Here is a 20,169-nt window from a genome sequence, read left to right as displayed (position 1 = left end):
GTCATACTCAAGAATATTTCACTTATACTACGTTGACCAACACTATGGTGCGAGGAAACTGGGCAGCCTGACTTTTAGGTCACTGGTTTTGAAACATGAAGTAGCCTGAATTAACCTTCAACATTAGAATCCATGCCAGGGGCCTCCATGGCTCAGTTGGTCAGTGCGCTAGCGCGGCATAATGACCCAGAAGCCTCTCACCAATGCCGTCGCTGTGAGTTCAAGTCCAGCTTATGCTGGCTTCCTCTCTGGGTGTAGTTGGGAAGGTCTTTCAGCAACCTGCAGATGGTTGTGGGTTTTCCCAGGGCTCTACCCGGTTTTCTCCCACCATAATGCTGGCCGCCGTTGTATAAGTGAAATATTCTTGAGTACGGCGTAAAACTCCAATCAAATAGATAAATAAATAGAATCCATGCCATACCCCTAAATTGCAATATCTCTTGAAAAAGGAATATACTATTATGAAGAGATGTACAGGGTTGAATCATTAAGTAAAATTTTCATTAAGATTCAAGTTTTCCCAAAATTTATTAATTTGCATGTGAGTATGCATTTTTATAAGTACCTGTACAGTAATGATTTGTCATATGGATAGGTGCAAGAAGATTTGGAATTAAAAAAATTAAAATGTTATTTGTAACTTTAAAGGTCATTTCGTGTATAGTTCTGTATTTTTTGTTCTGTATTTGAAATGTTTCATAAATTTTCCCCACGTGTGAATTTCCTGTATTGTGAAAGTTCATCTGTCACAAGACAGATGACTATATGCAGTGTGTATGATCCCTTTGTGACACATGCATATGTAACTTCTGACCTACATTTGTGTATACATGTACTTCTGAAGCTTGAAAACTCTACATATATTAATAATCACCTTCACACATATACATCTGACGGCACAGGTGTATTGCTTTGCCGGTGTGAGTGAAATCTGTGTGTACATTACAATGTGGTAATGTGCTGAAATCTATGCAGGCTGATAACTGCAGATTATTATAAGCAGCAAGCCCTAATAAGTCAGCTCGTGTACAGCCGACCTCTGTATTGGTGATTCGTCTGTTGAGAATATAGGGTTTTGTTTTACTAAGCTTGTAAAATCAACTCAGATTTGGATTTGAGTAGCAGATGTTGATTTCTTCTCACCTGGATTACTAAGAAGTGTGTCAAAAACACCTGGCCTGACTGTTTGCTGAGTATAGTCAGCTGTGGAAATAGCCGTGAATTACATGTATCAGACATTTCTGAGAGCCTGGTCCATGTAACTTTTCTGAATTGCTGCTGAGATAGGTTAATAGCTTGTTGAATGTGGACAGGCTGTTTGTTGCTTAGGCTAGTAGCCACATTGATTGCTATTTACTGCTGACAAAATCACTGGTAAGTCATTCATTGTCTGCCAGATATTGGTTAAAAAGGTAAATAAAAAAGAATAATGATTTACATGACTCTCCGATGTTAAGAAGCCTCTGCCCGGTGTTAGCGGAACATTGTGTACTTCAGAATCGTATAACTTAAATTACACATGTTAAAGAAAACCAAAACATTTCAGCTGAACAGTCACAAAGTTTTTGTGGTTGATGTGCCACAGATGACTTTTGAATTTGATGAGAAATTTTATACACATATATATGGGCTTCTGGTACTGTAAATCAGTGAAATTTTATTCACTGTTATCTAGTCTCTTTAATCCCTTCACTTTAGTGTTGACGTGGCAAATGTGTTGGCCAAAGAGCTTGAATAATTAGTGTTCAGTGCCAAACATGAAAAACATTTGGAGTTGAAATTTTAATGTAGCACTATTCCTTGTATCTAGATATAAAAGGTCATTTTTCATTTTTAATATAATTATTTGATATGGAGCCAAACCCATAGATTCCATTTTATTAGTCAGCTTACTGTGTTGAGCATGAATCAACAGAGTTTAAAATGATGGTCCTTTTGAGCTTCCATTGGTTGCATTTATAGATAAGATAGGCTATATCTGTTCCTGAGACATACAGAGCAATCAGTTCGTAGGAACCTACATGTAAAGTTGTTAGGTTTCTCAGCCTTATGAAAGGCGTCCTAATGACCAATTCCTGAATGAACAGTCTGGGACTTGTATACACTGTAAAAGTGAATGGTTCTGGTAACAGGGATAGGACGGCAATCTTGCATATTGTAAAGGAGGAGGGATGAATTGAGCTTCGCATCTGGAGGCCTTGCATTGTAAGCAACTGGTGTACCACTGGAGATAGGCTGTTTATTTTCTTCTCACACATTCGTCAGTTGAGCTCACACAGTCTATTTGCAGATGAGGCCATGTATATGACATATAGAGGTGTTAGCAGTGATCTACGAGGGATTTAGTTCAAACCTGCCCACTCCTGTATGCTGAGAATTGGTCATAATTGACTTTATTAGTTTGCTGATACTCCCTTTAGAAATGCTCAATTACCCAGTCTCACCATACTGGGATAGCCCACCATGAAAGAAATTGACCAAAAGCTCTCGGCCTGTGAAAACCATGGTAACGAGCTACAGTTAAAGACTTTGAAGTGACAAATTACCTTGTAAAACATAGCATTCGTTGCAAGGCCGAATGAAAAAGGGGTCTATTATATACCCAATTCACTGCCAATACCTCTTCTCAGATGTACATGTAGATGGCCATATTCTCACAGACCCGTAATGTATATTGTAAATCCAGCTTTGGTGTTGTAACCCCATAAATCAATGCGTACAGATGTTCTTTGGATGGCAGAGTCAAACAGCAGACAAAGTAACTGTATCTTTACTGTATACATGTATATCTGTTCACGGCAGGTGCTTTGCAGAGTTGCTGATTTCTTCAAGAGGTCTTAAACCGGCTCCCTGAGTTTCCTCAAAGGTTCAGAAGTCAGACAACAAAAATCCACCCCAATGCCGAAAAGTAAGTGCAGTAATGTAATATGTCTTCAATTTATTTTTGTTCATCACGTGTGGTATGATATTTAGATCTATGATATTGGTTAAAGTGGTGAAAATGTTGGTTAACACAACGCAGAGGTGCAGTAAGTGCCCCAGCTTTAGGGGTACTGATAACCAGGTTGTTTGCCTCACAGGTTAACAGATTAGGCAGATTATGTGGACTTGCAGTGTGGCAGGCGCTGATTACACTGTTGTGTTGTAATGTTGCTATACCTTCCGTGACCCACCTCACATTAACAGAATTAATATCCCACATCTGTAGTGTCATTACCTGCTTCACACCACGTAAAACCTGAATGTTTTTTTTATTGATACAGGACATTCCAGTGAAGACTGACTGAAACATAATGTAAATATTTACAGGAGTGATAATGACGAGTACTTATAAAAGTACAAGCATGTATTGTACATGTGGAAAGTCTTTAAGTGAGTGCTAAGAAAATGGATTGATACATGCTATCATTTCAGGTTGATCCTACTTATATTGTACCAAGCCCTTTTAAAGGACATCAAACAATTTTGGTGCACCGAAACAACCAAAGATGTTTTCGTACACGTATTTGCAGTACAGTATATCTCCCAAATGAAATTTTGGCTGATATTTGATTGCTTTCTTATCAGTTGTATAAGATACTTAAAGTGTGCCACAAATATCAAAGCAGAAACTAATTTTTATGAATTGTGTAGAATAAAAGGGCTCCACACAATAGGCAGTATATTTATTACATGAACTTGTGCGGTGTATTTCTGAGACTGTCATCATTGATAAGCTATTATGAGTTCATAATATGATTGTCACCTGTGCTCAGAGTCAGCTGTAACTGACACCCAAGTCATCTCATTATTATGCATAATTTATGTGTATCGTATTGATATTCATCGACCTGGGGGTGTGAATAAGCTGCCAGTTCATGAAAGGGCTTTTATTTTAGCACACAGTATTTGCATTTGACACCTCAGCTTGATACTTTTGACAGTGACATTGAGCTCTGATATGTAATTAGGAATAGCAGTCTGGCCTGATCTTTCCAAACTCTACCGGTGTACTTGCACTGATGAACAAAAATCCGGTTTGACCTGATTCTGAGTGTTCTATTCAGTTTTGAAAGATGTTTTAGGTTTATTTGAAAGGTACATGAAAAATGACATACTGGAAAAATCTGTTGATCTGATATAGGCCACCAAAATTGGCAGAACAGAAAAAACCAGCCTTACCGAAACCAGCTTAGGTCATCTTTCTTTCATAGGTATGCAGTAAGTGGAAGTTCTTCCTCAAGCCAGCCTAGGCTCATTCACATTTCCTAGAGTATTACAAGCTGAGGTCTGTGTTGAACAATGGGATCTACTTGTATAGTTCTCAGATTGGTTTGCAATGTTTTACAGTCTGATTTGTTGCTTTTTCTAACCTGGAACTTGTTTTAGTTTGGCCTATCTATTTATTTTTTGATTTTATAGCATACAGCTTTGACAGTGTGGAAAACAGATTGTACTCTCAAAAAGGAGTTCCAGATTAGTGAATGGAACAGATGACTTAACTGTATTTGTGAAAGCTAAGCAAGAAAGAATGTAACAAGTCTCAGATCTAATACTATGTGCATCTGGATTTACTGGATAGATATAGATAGCTCCTATCACAGACACACTCTCATGGTCAGATTGTTGCAAGTGAATGAGAAAGGAGGAGAGAAGGAGGTAGAAGGTGGAGGGTGAGGGTGAAAGGATGTAAGACAGAGGGTCATTGGTGTATGAAGGTCTATCAGCTATTATAAAGATAAGGCCCTTGTGTTGATATGGCTGAAGTGGAATAGTAGACAGTAGACATGGACTGTTTATAAACCCAGAGGTGTCAGATCTTTAGGGCTGAAGGCTGATAAGGTGTATCATCACTGAGAGGTTGGCTGAGGTCACATCATCACATGGACATCCAGCCCCTCAGCTTCCGCTAACATGTGGCCTTCTAGTGGCCTCTCCGACAGACACCTGGAAATGGTACTGCTGAGTAAACATTCTGGCTGCTTCATGCTAGTGTGCCACTCCCTAGCAGAGGGAGTAAGTTTGCTGTCATGGAGTCTGCCTGAACCTCCAGCATGTCATCAAAACTGGAATTAAATCAAGTTGCCAGTGGCTCCATTTTCAAAAAGTGGACAAGTACTTTTGCATGATGTATAACAAGCAAGTTACCTCCAGGTCAGGGCTAGAATTTAAGCAGAAAGCATAACTGACCAGTATTCCCTGAGCTCTGCTGATCTGACCGTAAGTTTATTAGTCTTAACAAAATGAAAAGCACACACTTGATACTGCCATAACAAGCACTTTAATAAAATTGCTCATTTGGAAACGAATCATTGGGTGTTGCAAGTGTAGATCTCTTGCTTGAAACAAAACAATTCCTAATTTCGTATTTACAAATTACATGAGCTCATAAGTACTGTATTTCAGCTTAAGTTTCATCTTTGATATGTAAAATCCACTTGCTGCATCGCATGTACATACCTTAAAGTTACACTTTTGATGCTAACACATAACTTTTACTGATAAGAAATTAACTTTACACAAAAAGTCTTTAAGTGGCCATACAAGGTGTATAAACCAATTGTGCACAACCAGGCAAAATGTGTCACTAAAAAATGCTTGAAAAATCCAGTAATACATGTAGTTGATTTTTCCTCATCAGCAAAGCAATTGTTTCACTAAGATTAATTAAAACAGTGAGAAATCCAAGCGCTAATGTAACTGTAAGCACAATACTTCAATTATGACAGCAGACAGTGAGCTGCTGGCCATTCAGGTTTAATTGGATAACCCTACAGTGACTGGTCAGTCACAGAGTGTCACTTAATGGATGCCATTATTTTCACACTAAATATGCACAGTCACTAAACACAACATTTGTGCTACATTAGCCTACTTAATTGATTGTCAGTTAATCTTGCTTTCTGTTCAGTTGGCATTGCTTTGTTTATGTATCACGCACTGCAACGTTGTTGTTGATGATTTATTGCCGTGATTTGAGACATACAAATCGATAATTTGTACTGGGTGTGTGTACGTGATACGATATAGGTATGATGACAGAGGCTGTTTTTTGATCGACTGTTCTTTCCTTTCAGTCAGATCACCTTTCTGTTGCTCGGGGGTTTCCGCACTTCAAACTTCCTTTTCATAATAATGTCGACTGGAACTCTTCGTACACTGCTTGGGTGTTTCCGTGTACCAAACTGCGACCAGTGTGGAACAGAACTGCGCCGTTGTGCACTCAGTGTATGAGTGACATTTATGCCGCTGATGTACGAAAAAAAAATTCAGGTCCCGATTTCTAAATAAGACAAAGACTTATCACTGAAAGTGTTGGTATTTTCTACTGGCCCGCCAGACCAGTGCTTAGCAAACCCAACTGGTCCTACAGAAAATCCACTGGCCTCGGACCACCCGACCAGCACTAATGTCGAGCCCTGCAGGGTCATCACTGTTTTAGAAATAAAATGGTCTTAAATATGAAAACATGCATATAGATGGATTATAAAACTGTATTAGGACGAATGCATGTTTGCATTGTCTGTGACATGCCACAAAGGTCTAAATCACATGATCATGATAGTATATATGTGTGAATTTGAGCGGCCATTTGTTTTTTGTTGTTTTCTGATCACATACATGTACATGGGTGACAAGAAGATGTTATGGTGGGCAGGAAATCTGTAAATCATAACTGCTCGGAGGCAATCATCAGCACCGTCTCACATGAGGAGACTATTGGAGGTGTACAAATAAAAGAGCATTTAGCCCAGATTACACTGGCCTGATAAAGATTAAGCAGAAAATGGAAATTAAAAGCTTTTCAATAAGAAACTTTTCTTGGGAAAGTAATCAGAAAGTGTCTAGTCTTCAAATACTGTAGCTTCATTCTCCTGTAGTACATAAAATCTTTAAAAATCAGCATTTCATCCTTTCAGCTCCATTTTGTTTATCACCTCTTGCTCTTTGAGTACCCTGATCCTGTAAACTATGAAGAGGTTTTGGATCACTATTCACAGATACTGAAGCTATCATTATGATGCATGCCACATGTCCAAGTCTCTAAAGTGTATTGGCCTCTTGGCTGACCAAATGCTACTGGGCACGGCTTTTCCCTGACTATACAGCCTTATTGGTGAAATACAATGTTCTTCAGCCACTCCTTCCACCACACCCGTCCATGTTCTTCAATTCATGTCCAAATGGAGAGGATTGAAATGCTGGATTGCTGGTGTTGATATATGACAGTATTAACACCTGTCTTAGGTCGTGACTGATGAAGCCACTCTTTGGCAACACCCAGAGAACACTTTGGGGATTTATTGAGATTTACAAGACAAGAGCTTCTCTTATCATTGCAGGATCTTATCGACATAATGAGATATCTGTTTGGTGGTTGATTTACTAGTACTTGATCTCAAAATATCTTGGGAAAGATATGTGCCATTTGTCAGTGATTTACTCAGGGTGTTTTTTTCTCCCATAAACTTGACTGTCATTTATGAGAGGCTTTCTGAACATGGTGTTACTCACCAATCAAGTAAATAAATAAATGAAACATCTTGGTAACCTTATTCTGATGTAATGTCATGGAATGAGTAGCGAGACATAACTACAGGATATCAAACTTTTTGAAATAAACAGTTAAGATTAAGCTCATTGAAAACAGGAAGCCTGTGGCTATTTGAATTAGTCAACAGGATGTGTCATGTTAAAAATAATTTTCTTTATTTGAGTGAAAATTAACACCTTACAGAGTTTCTAATCTGTAACAACAGAACTTCTTAATTGCTGTAAATCTTCAGCCTTTTCAGTGCAATCAAGCATTTTTCAGTGGAATTTATGCATTCAATTATCTTGAAAGTGATGATAAAAATGATATGTTTGTGTCACTAAAGATGCAAGCTTCATAGAACTTTGCGAACGATTTCTCTAAAAACCATGGTTTTTTCAAAATACTTCAAAATATTGATGGCAGAGGTGGTTGAAAAAGTGTAAGAATTAGGTTAAGTCTGCAGTCTCAATCATTCTCAGACTTGGAACCTTGAGGTTTCTTCAGCTTTCATTGTTCCATTGAGGCAATAAGTACTCTTTTATGGTCTTGCATGAGACCACTTATATGACATATGGGGAGAGCATACCAGTAACTTGCCAAAGGTTGGTGGTTTACTCCAGGCCTTCCATTTTCCTCCACCGAGAAAACTAGTGACCATAGAATGGGTGAAAAACTCCCAAGTAAACGTCATATAACTTCAGGTGTGTAATGTACTTTTTATTAATAGTATGGGCCAAATCTTTTGAGTCCAATGTGTTTTAAGACAAAAACAACTTTCATTTATGCTCATGTAACTATGTGTTTGTACCATAATTTTTAACACGGACATTTTTACTTTGGCTTGATAACATTGCCTTAGGCTTTGCATGGAGTTACAAGCGCTTTTGGAAGAGATCTTTGTTCAAAGCAGTTATATATAATTTTTTTTCTTTAGTTTTTTTTTTTGTTTTAAAGTAACAGAGTTTATTCTTGTTTCCATCTGAAAGGAGATGGGTATTACCAGGAAAAACATTTACTCGAGTTTTTACATGTACCTTTACATTTGCCCCTGGTACATATGTGAAAAATTAAGCCTAGACACTTGGATTTTTTGTGTAATCTAGAGTCTGTGCAGATTGCTTCCAGCAGAATTGTGCATGTGCGTCTTGACGAATGGCATACACCTCTCTTCATGCTGGTAACCATCTGCTAAGATTGTGTCCACATGTACAGATTCTGCCCCCAGACAAAAAGTGTAGAGCTCCTCAAGATTTTCTGGAATCAAGTGCTGACAGACTCTTGAAGCTGGAGGGGAAAAAAAGGCTTTTTGTGTCTGTGTTGTTTTTTGGTTATTTGTTGGACAGGAATGTAAGTGTGATGGGGTGACCCATCATGTCTGTGACCACCCTGATCCAAAAACAGATGTGATCTGGCCTCCTGTGCTTTACAGAGAATAGCTACAGTACATCATCTTGTGTCAACAACGCCTGCTGCATGATGACAACACCTGGTTCTTGAGGTCTTCTGCGAGATTCCTAAATGTCAATTGCTAAATTTGCTGATGCCTGCATGGCATCAATTCTACGTCCAATGGGAAATTTGCTACGGATGAAGATTAACAAATGTCACCAGTGCATCTGTTTAATGTGACCTTATTATACATAGAAAAGACATATAGGCCACAATTTATGGGAGAGACAGCGCTTGTCTTGTCTTACCTACTTACAGACTCTGCTTTGCGTATCATTCTTGAACAGAAAGAATGTTACATCCTACTAGTATAGTCTGCAGAAAGGGTAAGCATATGACTGATGTAGAAACAGTCATATGTGTAAAAGTACATGTGAACCAAGGTGGATGTTTGAGTGGTCTCGCCTTGTTATGTCACACGACAGTGATTCTGTACCAGCTAAGTTAATTTGCAAGCACAATTATCCTAAATGACCTAAAACTATGACAACAAAAGAGCATTTTTGGAGGCAAATAAATGTCATGAGATATTACCTCTGGTGCCAAACTTAACATTTTCCCAGTAGGATATCATCCTACCATTCAAAGTACCTTTCTAAAATCAATAGAACTCCCAGAATCAGGAGAAATGACTGACATAGTCATGGACAAAATTTGAAGTCATTTAGAGCATACACATTGATTGATTAAAATAATTGTAACATGTATTCCGGTACAAGATCGTTGTATTTACAGACATAAAAATGCATAATTAACGGCAGTTCATTGTTGGATAAGTGCGAAAAAATTTTAAAAGCATGCTTTGAATTTTTTTTCTGGTTAATGCAAAATCATTAGCTTGCAAACATGTACATGTACATCTATTTCTTACTATGGATGAATGTGAATTTATTGAACACAGTATTCAATTTCCAATGTAAACCAAGTTGCACCTTACGTCTGGCAAAAATATATGAACAAGTAGACTTCCATGAATCATACTTTGTAGAATTTGATTGCAGTTTAATGCCAAAGTAGAAATATTTCACTTACATGTACATTATTGGCTAGTTAGAGGAAAATGGAGAAAAATGGAAAAATGAACAACTGCCCATGGGCAAGTTACTAACAGACTTTTCCACATGTGTCTGACACGTTGGTGAATGGCAAGTGGTCCAAATGAAATAAATGTTTAAATGTCCGTACAAATGTTGTCTGCAAGGTCACAAGAAGAGTGCAGGTTGGGCAAGCTACAAGCATCATTACCGTGTGGTCATATGTACGCCCTCCTCTCAGCAGTGGTGTCCCACAACAGATAAAAAGAATGCAATGCACAGGCTGGGAGTTACTGTACATGTATTTGACATAAACTTTCGCTCATGACAAAATTACTCATTTTCGCCAAATTCAGAGAGGACTATCGACCTCAGAAATGTGTTTTGTCTCCAAAAATGTACTTTTTTGGGCAAAACTGCCTGGTGTCCTCCATAATGTTAGATTTTTTTTTGTGTGTGTGTGTTTTACGCCGTACTCAAGAATATTTCACTTATACGACGGCGGCCAGCATTATGGTGGGTGGAAACCGGGCAGAGCCCGGGGGAAACCCACGACCATCCACAGGTTGCTGCCAGACCTTCTCACTTACGGCCGGAGATGAGCTGGACTTGAACTCACAGCGACGGCATTGGTGAGAGGCTTCTGGGTCATTACGCTGCGCTAGCGCGCTAACCGACTGAGCCACGGAGGCCCCCCCATAATGTTAGAGGTTGGAAGATGTATATATGTACACGAATCTACTCCTGTCTGTGGTGAATCTTGGGATAAAGGTTAACTTAATTGTGATCTGCTAGGTGTTAAGGAAAAAAAAAATGCTGTTTTTCATAAAAAAAATTATATCTGTTTTACAGTCCACGCTGTTTGCATTAAGTTAATGGAATAGCTCAACACCATGGCACTGATTACCATAATTTACCTTCAGCTGTTCAGTTTTTTTTTTTTTTCCTTCTTGCTTTATTTAACATGAGCCAATATGGATTTGTCTTATGTTGTTTTGACACTAAAGCAAATCTTCCCTTCAGGAAACTGTTGTCTGGAAACAGGAAATGCATGCACGTTGTTACACATCAAGCCAGGATTTTGTCTTTGGTTCATATTTTTATCCTTATGACCATGTGTTTCTGATAGTTTACTATCTCTTTTGTTTTTTTTTTATTCCTGGATTTAATTAAGAAGCTTTCAAATTGGTTGTTTGTAGAAAAACTCAGATAGCTGATCTGCAGTTGCCACTCTCTTGGACTGCTTTCAGGGGATTCCAGATCGTTGATGCTATTATATTCGCTTCACATTTTCAATTAGCCATTTTATGTCCTATAAAGAAGCAATTTAATGCCGTTTTCAGCAAGCACAAGATGGAATGAACAAAGTAAGATGTCAGCAAAGTATTAATATGTAGAGATGAAGAGTACACATCAATATTACCCATTAAAGGGGCTATACTGTTGAAGTATGTATTATTTTGATGAAGTGTTATTTTGATGCCGGTAACAAACAGGTATGGGTGCCCAAAGTTATTCTCCCCTGATAATCTGATATCGTCCTTCCCTTGAAAAAAAAACGTGTTCTTAATTATTTTGTCATAGGTATTCAAAGATATGACACTTGTGTGTAATAAAGTCAAAACAGATGCTATTCATGTATTCTCACTTTTTAACATTTTTAGCCAAAAAACGTTCCCCCAAATACAACGAGGCACCCAGAAAAAGGCCTTACATTTGTTCATGTGTACTGTGTTCAGATTGGTATATTGCAGCATTAGATATATCTGGTATATTGCAGCAATAGATATATGATTTTGTCTGAAAACATGCCAACTTGTGCATGTGACATGCAGTCTTTGTACTATTAATGTGAGCATTTCTATGTATGGCACAGAGCTAGAGTGGAAATGACAGTACCATTATGAAACTGATGTCAAATGTATTATTTATGTGAAAGTAGATAACCTGAAACCATGCAACGTAAAGACAAATGTCAACAAGCTCAAAAAGGTCTATGTGAGGAAGCTTTTGGGGAGAGATAAAAATATTGCAGATAACTGCACAACTAATTGAACCTTTTGTGAAACTATTCTGGATAGTGAGCATTGGTAATACATGTATGTGAGATACCAGCCAAATTGATAATCAACCTGCCTAAAACACAAGTTTTGTGTTCACAAACTGAAGGCATGTCACAAAGGCTTGGGTAAAATAGTTACCTTCTATATATACAGTACAGCATTTATAATTCCCACCCTGCTATTTGTGTTTTTAAGGTACTGGTAAACGAAAAAAAGGGAGAAAGTGAAAGCCTGAACTAGGTTGGTTTCCTGGCTGTTATTGTCACCGAGTGTACACCTACAGCATATTGGAGACCTGTGATCCTTAGAGACATGTAATCTATTGGCAACTTGAAGTGGGCTCTGCCAATGGGGGACATAACCCACATAAAAGAAGCCTGTCCAAGCGGTGTGGTCTATGCTTTTCTGTAATATGTCACTGTTTCTGTATAGTTATACTCTTATAGGAAAGAGGTATTGTATAAGCAACAGCTGAGAGTGATGTGTTTTACATACACAGCTTAGAACTGGTTTATGTAGGCTGTTTGAAATGTTTGATTTGGAAGGCAGCTTTGAAGAAAAAATAAGTCAAACTTTACTGTATACAAGAAGACAGAAACACAACTTTTCACTTAATTTTGGGCATGTTCATTGATGGATGGTTGAGTGGAGGGGGAAAGTAGAATATTATCTGTGCATGACATTTTATACATGCCCTGCAAATGTTGGTATACAGCCTCTTGCACATGTAACCTAATGTTTGACAGTATTCACCATTATGTAAATAACCTGGGGATCTGGCGTGAAAGCCAATACTAGTTTGTTTCCAATTCAGCAGCAGTGGGAGAAACAAGACAAAGCTGTCTGCCAAAATTATCTTTCAGTTTTCTTAGGACCAGTGCTTTAAGTTCATCTTTTTCTGGCTGTGGAATGTTGTAGGGCATACCAGCCATCTTTTGCCCAGCCCTGTCAATGTGATTCTCCACGTATAACCAGGTTAAAAATCCTGACAGGAGTGCAAAAGAACTTTGGTACCAGTACTAACATTTGACAGAATGACCGTTGCATGAAATATACATGCAGAATAGCGTAAAACAAGTGAATGAAAGCCTTAAATATTTATTTTACACGTATAAACAGTTAAACTGAAGGGAAAAATCTACATTATCACTTCTAAAGCCACTGTGATTTGAGATTATGTTCTGCTACCAGAGCTAAAGATTTGGTGTAGTCTGTCTGTCGATCTGTACGAGAGATATTGTATGTATGCTTGTATGCATGTATATTTACAAGCAAAACAAAACATTACTGCATTATTGCATACTGAAAGTGTTTGTGATTGTAAACCTTTGTGAATTTACACTATAATACATGCAAGTAAGTAAAAGTTCAAAAAATGCAAAGTCTGAGGCCAAATTTGGCCGAGGTGGTTATAGCATGCCAGCTTGGTGCAATGACCCAGGGGCCTCTCACCAGTGCGGTCACTATGAGTTCATATTGTGGCTTCATCTCTGGCCGTAACTGGGAAGATCTGGAATATTAACTGCAGACTGTCATGGAGTCCATTGGGCAGAGCAGGTTACCTCCCACCATAATGCTGGCTGCTGTCAGATAAGTTAAATGTTCTTGAGTACACCAATCTCAAGATCGGTGAACACCAGATCTAAAACACTAATCAGATAAATATTACAATTTGTATCTTGATGTGTCAATATAATAAACATTTTCCCTATGTTTTCAACAAATGCTGATGTGTCGTCACAAACTTGGATATATCATTCTACTATTGGATTTCTTACTACATATATAGTCTCATTGTGACTCGGTTACTTCTGAAGTCTTCATTTCAATGATGGTGCTCCTACGCTGAAGTCTTAGGTTCTAATCCTGAAAATCCACCACAAGAAGTGTGAACATAGCATTTTGTGACTGATTCCTTGGCTATTTTTTGACACCAAACAAGTAATAATTAAACTTCAAAGCCTGCAGGGATGACCTAAAAAGCAAAAAAAAAAAAAAAAAAAAAAAAATGATAGTTGAGTATTTCAAATTTATTACTTAAAATTGGACTGGAAGAAACTGAGATCCTCTTTTATGACAATGAACTCAACTCCAGCATTAATGAACATGTATGATTTTCTCATTAGGCATTGTACTGTCCATGTCGCCAATGAAAGCCTCTGTCATAAATCAGCAAAATGGAGTTAATGAAGAAGCCCTGATCGGAGTTGTGGTCAGATTATGGTTTAGATCCATCCTTTGTAATGAAAATTTGAGGGAAGATTCCTTTGAAAGAGTCCGTGTCCTAAGAAGAGAGAAAAAGGTTCTCTAATGTAATTTGTTGGGTCTTATAATACCAGGGTAGTTTACTGTGGCAGTGAGTCATCATCAGCTTGTGTGGATGTAGGGAAACACATTGGCTAAAGAACAGACTCTGATTAAAATCTTCATCTCATTGTTTCTGACAGAACACACAAATCACATGCACATGAAGTGCTTTGTACATGTAGCACTCGTTTGGCCCTTTAGCTGTTGGAATGTGTTTTTTCAGCATGAAAGGTTGTGGTTTTCTGATTGTGTGCTTATGTTACGCTACTTCAATTGCAGATAGTGATAGAGCCAAGGGTTATCTTGTAATATCATGGGAGCTTGGCCTTAATTATACTCGACTGCCCTTTTTACAATTCGCCCCAAAGGGGCTGGCAATTATTTCAGTGGGCAGTGGGAAATTTGCTCATTTTGTTATAATGCTTGGAGAGACATTCCCGAGATGGATGAAGGAATATGGAATGAGGATGAAGTAAAATCTTCATGTAACATTGCAATTAGAGAAGATTTATCTGAAGTTCACTTGTTTACATTGAGTATTGAATTTCACAGTCTCACACTATATTAGTTAATTCAATCAAACTGACCTTCAAAACATTCTGTTCATAGAAATGAGCTGACATTGTAAGCCGCCTTAAGTTTGAGTTTTATTCAAGCATAGAATCAAAGGTATACGTGTGCGTAAAAACAGACATGGACTAAGTGTGAGTTTGTCCAAACGAATGTGCTGTAAATTTAAAAAATGTTCTGTAAAGTCTGTCGTTCTGCAGTTTACAACCTTGTTTAATTATTTTATGGCCGGTGTTTTGGCTACCAGAATAATTTGTATTGTACATATAATCTGACATTTGGAATGGCAGCGTTTAGAGGCCATCTGGCATTTGGCATGTCGATTGCAGACATATATAATGTATATGTGCTGATGAATAAAAAATTGTGTACTGAACAGTGGGCATTGGGTCGGGGCAGTGTCCAGTATTAGGTGTGACAAGCAAGAACAACTATTGTACTGGGTCAGGCCATACCAAAAGATGTTAAAAATCGTACTTGGTCCTGCCTAATGTACTGTTACATTATTATTTTGGGGCCTAGTACAATGTTGAAGACTTAAATTAAAGTTAAGCCTGGTATTAAATCTCTAGACAGTTTGAACAACTGGGCCCTGATCTGTTTACACTTTGTCAAAGTATCGGATAACAGGTTTTAAAGTGTAATTGAGACTTATTTAGTCCTTCGCGTAGGTGTGTTACTTGTGGTCATTTGTAAGAGAGGCACTGTCAGTATTTACCCACCCTAGTTCTTGTCCAAATCAATCAGTGTCAAGTTAATTTTGTCATAAGATCGCCTTGTACACAGACAAGAAGAAATCAATAATAATGATTATGAAAACATCCTCCTACTGTAGTTCATGAACCAAAGGTGCTCATGTTTTAGCACAATTGATCCCTTATGCTGCAATTTCCAAAATTTGATAAGTATTGATTCAATGATGTAGCGCATGAATATTGAATTTGTTTAAACATTTCAAAGGTAGATGGGCATTTGCTTCGACCAGCTTGAGCTTCATTTTTTACAATTTACACAAATAGGTAAACTCGGTTTCAGGTCCTTTGTATGAACACTTCCAGGAACAAGCTTAAAGATTTACAAAGCTAATATTATTTTTGTGTTGTTAGTTTATTTACATTTGTGATGATAACATTAAATCAGTTTGCCCAATTAATAAATCATTAAAGAGTACATACATATATACGTTTAGATGTTGTGAGACTTGAAATTTCTCTACAGAATATGAATTGATTTGTGCTGAAAAGACACATGTGTAACAGATGGAAAAATAGTCCTTGTATAACAATACTGAATTTATCATGAGTGAATGTTCAGTAAGGTGTTGAATTCATTTTACTTTCTCTTGATCCATAAACGGCACCATTTGCTGTAAGTTCCCATGATGTCATAACCGGTGAGTTTAGTGAGGTGTCTTGTCCTAATTTGCCTCTATCATGGCAGAGAAACTACAGCACTGATATCTTTTTAGATGCCTCCAAATATTTTAACACTTACAAGATTGTTGCATAGGATGTGTTGTGGAGAGAACTCCTAGACCTATTTCAGGGCAATTACTTGGTGTAAAGAGTTAATTTGCAGTTTCTCTTTAGGGAGCAATGTCTGTGCCTAAAGGAACAGTAACCTATCCAATTTGTCACTGCCTGACCTTCTGACCGTGGGCAGTCTTAATTTGTCTACACCAGGACTTGTCAGATGGGTCTGCAGTAAGAATAGATGTGGCCTGTTGATGTATCTTTAAAATAAAAAAGCTAAAAATATGAAGTAAGGTTCGTCATATAGATAACTGAAAACTACGTGTAAAAGTACTTTTATTTATTTTTCTCAGATTTTTTTTTGAATGTTGAAAGGCATAATCTTTCAGTATGTAAATTAGTAATCTTTTACTCAAGGGTAAAATTTTAAGACCCGGTGTTGTTTTTAGAGTTGGAAAAACTTACTGTGATGTCAGAGCTCCTAAACTCTGATAGTGTGGTTCCTAAAACCCACCTTAGAATTCAAATATTTGAATGCCTTAAACTCTCTTCACAAAAATCTATAAAAGTAAATAAAAGTATATTTATGCATACTTTGAAGTGGTCTATGTAGTGATGTCTACTTTGATTTTCAGAGGTCTTTTCCTTTAAGTATTACTTTGTAGATAGCTTGTAATAGGCTGATCAGGCAAGAGCCATGGTCAAGTGGTTGGGAGGATTTTCTTGGTCACAGAAAACGTGGGTTCAACCGCATTCTCAGACACAGAACTCTCTGGATTTCCCCTGCTTCCATTGTTCTCTGGGCCTTGATGGCAGTAAGTTGTGAACGCTGCTGTCTTTTGTCATCTTGTGTAAAGTTCACTGAAGACCATTTGCCTGCCACCTATATGACTGGCGGCTGTCACTTGTGGGAGAGTTGGCCAGTAACATACTAGTGGTTGGTGGTTTATCACTAGCACGCTGATCTGATCCACCCATAAAACTGTCTGAAGGATTCTGGAGGCAAGCAGGTAAAAAGTATACTGATCATGGACTGGGGGATTTGGGGTTAAAGGTGGTATATGGTCCTGGTTGGTCTACTCAAGTGTATTTGCTGCAGTTTTGTCAAGTGATGCAAAATAAGGATATCATGACACAGGTACATCTCATGGAAGACATTTTGACTTAGAATGTGGATGGGTAGTGGTGACAGGGTCCTTTGATGGTTATTTTGTCTAAAGCATTACTCTTTACCTGACTACTGAGTTCATAGCAAGCCTGAATCAAGTTCTTGCTAAATCAGCTGTGGTTTTCAGTCAGATGATTTTTGATGTGTGAATTGAAGAGCGGTGAGTTATTCTAGGCACTCCTGTTTTTTCATCCATAGACCTGACTGCTGTGAAATAGTATTTAATAGTATCAATAACCAGATTGTAGTGATAAACAGTGCTTCTTTAACATTAAGTTTATTATGAAACTTGCACCTGTGAGGAGACTGTATAAGCAGGTTTGACTTTGTGATGTAATATTTTCTGAACAGTTTATCATACAGAGGCGGTGGTATATGAAATACATTATTCAGTGTTGTGTAATACAGTTATTCTTAAGACAGAGTCGTCTTTTTGTAAAATGCATGTGAATTTCATGATCAAAGACGTCAAGGTGGTTTATTCACATATGTTTATGTAGAAACCCATGTATGTATTTTGAGAGGTGGCAAATTGTTTTTTTCCCAGTGAATAGAGTAAATAAGTTGTCAAGAAACGTTATCTATGTTTACAAGTGTGAGTATTTTGAAGTAGCCAAATAATAAACAGACACTGAGGGAATTGTTCCATTTAGATTCAGTCTTTTGCATAAATCACGTTTTTGTACAGGTACACCTTCATGTAGTTAAAATAGCTATCCCATTAAGGAACATGTATTGCCTGTGGACATTAAAGGTAATGACTAGTAATACACATGCCAGTCTGTTTTACTCTCTGACAAAGTTGTATTTTAGGCTGGGATCTTTTAATTAGGAGAACTGTCACTGTAATATACATTGTGGTGTCTCATCTTTGTTCAGTCAGAACCAACCAGGGAAGATCAGCATGTGCATGTACTTTTTGAGAGTGGCACAAAGGCAAATATCACACTTCCCTTCTGGGGAATTCCCTGGATCCCTTGCTATACTATATTACTTATGTGGACTAGCCCACACATGTGGGTCTAATGATAATGTGCCTTTCTGGGACTGCCGAATTTGAATACACAGATCTGGGTTGGTATTTCCCTGTGTCAGCTGGCTGCATTTTAGACAAGACTGTTGAAAGGTTGCCTGTGAGGAAATGAAGGGGCTTGGCTTGACATATTGACACCCTGTTCAGACTGGCTCCCATTCCGTGCCCAGTCAGTGCTAAAGGATCACCACATGGCCGAGTCTGGAACATAGCTATGAACAAGACTGGTCCGAGACTTTATTGATGTTCCTTTTATATCATCTGTCATAGAGATCTTTAGTCTTGTCCTGGTCTCATCTTCTCAAGCAGTGAAGCTCATGAGCCTGGAGAGAGTATCCAGCATCAAGACTGATCCTGAGGATTTACTGTCAATGACAAACTCAGACTGACAGGAGTTAGCCAGATCATAGGAAAGCCTGGTGAAGTTGTAAACATAACTTTGCTATAATACTGTGTGATGTGTTAAAGACCTAGGTCTAGTTACCAGCTCTAGCTTTATAGTCCTCTTAGTGCTGGAGGCATGAGTTGTTAGCTGGTGATTCTGTAGCCAGTTAGCCTGGTAATCCTGCCTCTGACTCCAGAGTCGTCTGGTGACCTATGAGAACCATGTCTACCTTGATCATCATCGATACAGATGAGAGCGATGACAATGAAGACCCAGGTAATAATGCTCATTTCATCTGAAAATGACATACAGCTGTTCCATTGTATTTTTGATATAGATGTTCATATATCGTTAAACTGAAACTGTCTTGCATTTAAATGAGGCATTTGTTTTTTAATTTGTTATGATGTACACGTACCCAGCTGACCTTGTAAGAAGACACATACAAAGGCAATGTTTACACGCTCAACCTTTTAGCAGGATATATATCTCTAAATGAAACACAAATTTTTTGGCATGTGTCTTTATTTGTCTATCAGCCTTAATTTCTTCCTTTTATTTGTTACTTTTGTGAATAGGTTGACTGTCAGTGTACATAATGATTCAGCCGTGAGCTGAATAAAGTATGTGGCAGATATGTGAAGAATGTGGCAGATTAATTTGAAGGTGACCCTTGTATTAACCTCCTGGTATAACAACAGACCATGTGATATCTTAATCCAGTAGCTTTATGTAACTGTCGATATAGACTGTGGACCACATATCTAGTAAATTAAGTGTCAGAGAAGATATTTAGTACTGTAGAGAAGTTATAAATTAGATCTTTTATTACAGTAGCTGTGAATGTTGGGGCTAATGAAGCATGTGGTCTATTTTTTAGGGTGGCTTCAGTGATTAAGTGGAGCATATATTTACTTTGTGTCCAGTGTAATCTGGTTTAGGTACAGTGTCGCCCTTTTTCTGAATGAAAGGGTGAGAACATTATGAACAGTTTGTTAAAGAGACTGTACCAGAGATTTGGGCCAAAAAATGTATCTGCACAAACCCAATCGCATTTTTACCATTATTTTTAGAATAATTACCTTTAAAAAAAAATCAACCTTGTCTCTACATGTGTTACCATTCAGAATCGGTAATAATGTTTCTAAAAAGGGTTGCAGCATGACTTTTTC

The 20,169-nt window shown here is 37.8% G+C and overlaps 1 protein-coding gene across 3 annotated transcripts in view; it reads left to right on the top strand.

The window, feature by feature from the left end:
* Positions 1–20,169, top strand: part of LOC135472425 (protein salivary glands marred-like) — a 65,623-nt gene that overhangs the window by 24,191 nt on the left and 21,263 nt on the right. For 2 of the 3 annotated variants that reach the window (XM_064751922.1, XM_064751924.1), the window contains exon 3: positions 2,803–2,908. In XM_064751922.1, the coding sequence (XP_064607992.1) occupies positions 2,899–2,908 (10 nt within the window). In that variant the 5' untranslated portion in view covers positions 2,803–2,898. Of the gene's footprint in view, positions 1–2,802; positions 2,909–12,257; positions 14,022–20,169 lie in introns of those variants that run through there. The other variant, XR_010444528.1, reaches the window with a different exon arrangement.

The sequence above is a fragment of the Liolophura sinensis genome, chromosome 8 (genome assembly GCF_032854445.1).
Source record: "Liolophura sinensis isolate JHLJ2023 chromosome 8, CUHK_Ljap_v2, whole genome shotgun sequence".
Lineage (NCBI taxonomy): Eukaryota > Metazoa > Mollusca > Polyplacophora > Chitonida > Chitonidae > Liolophura > Liolophura sinensis.
Note: the sequence above shows the minus strand (reverse complement) of the source record. Positions and strands in the feature narration are given on the sequence as shown.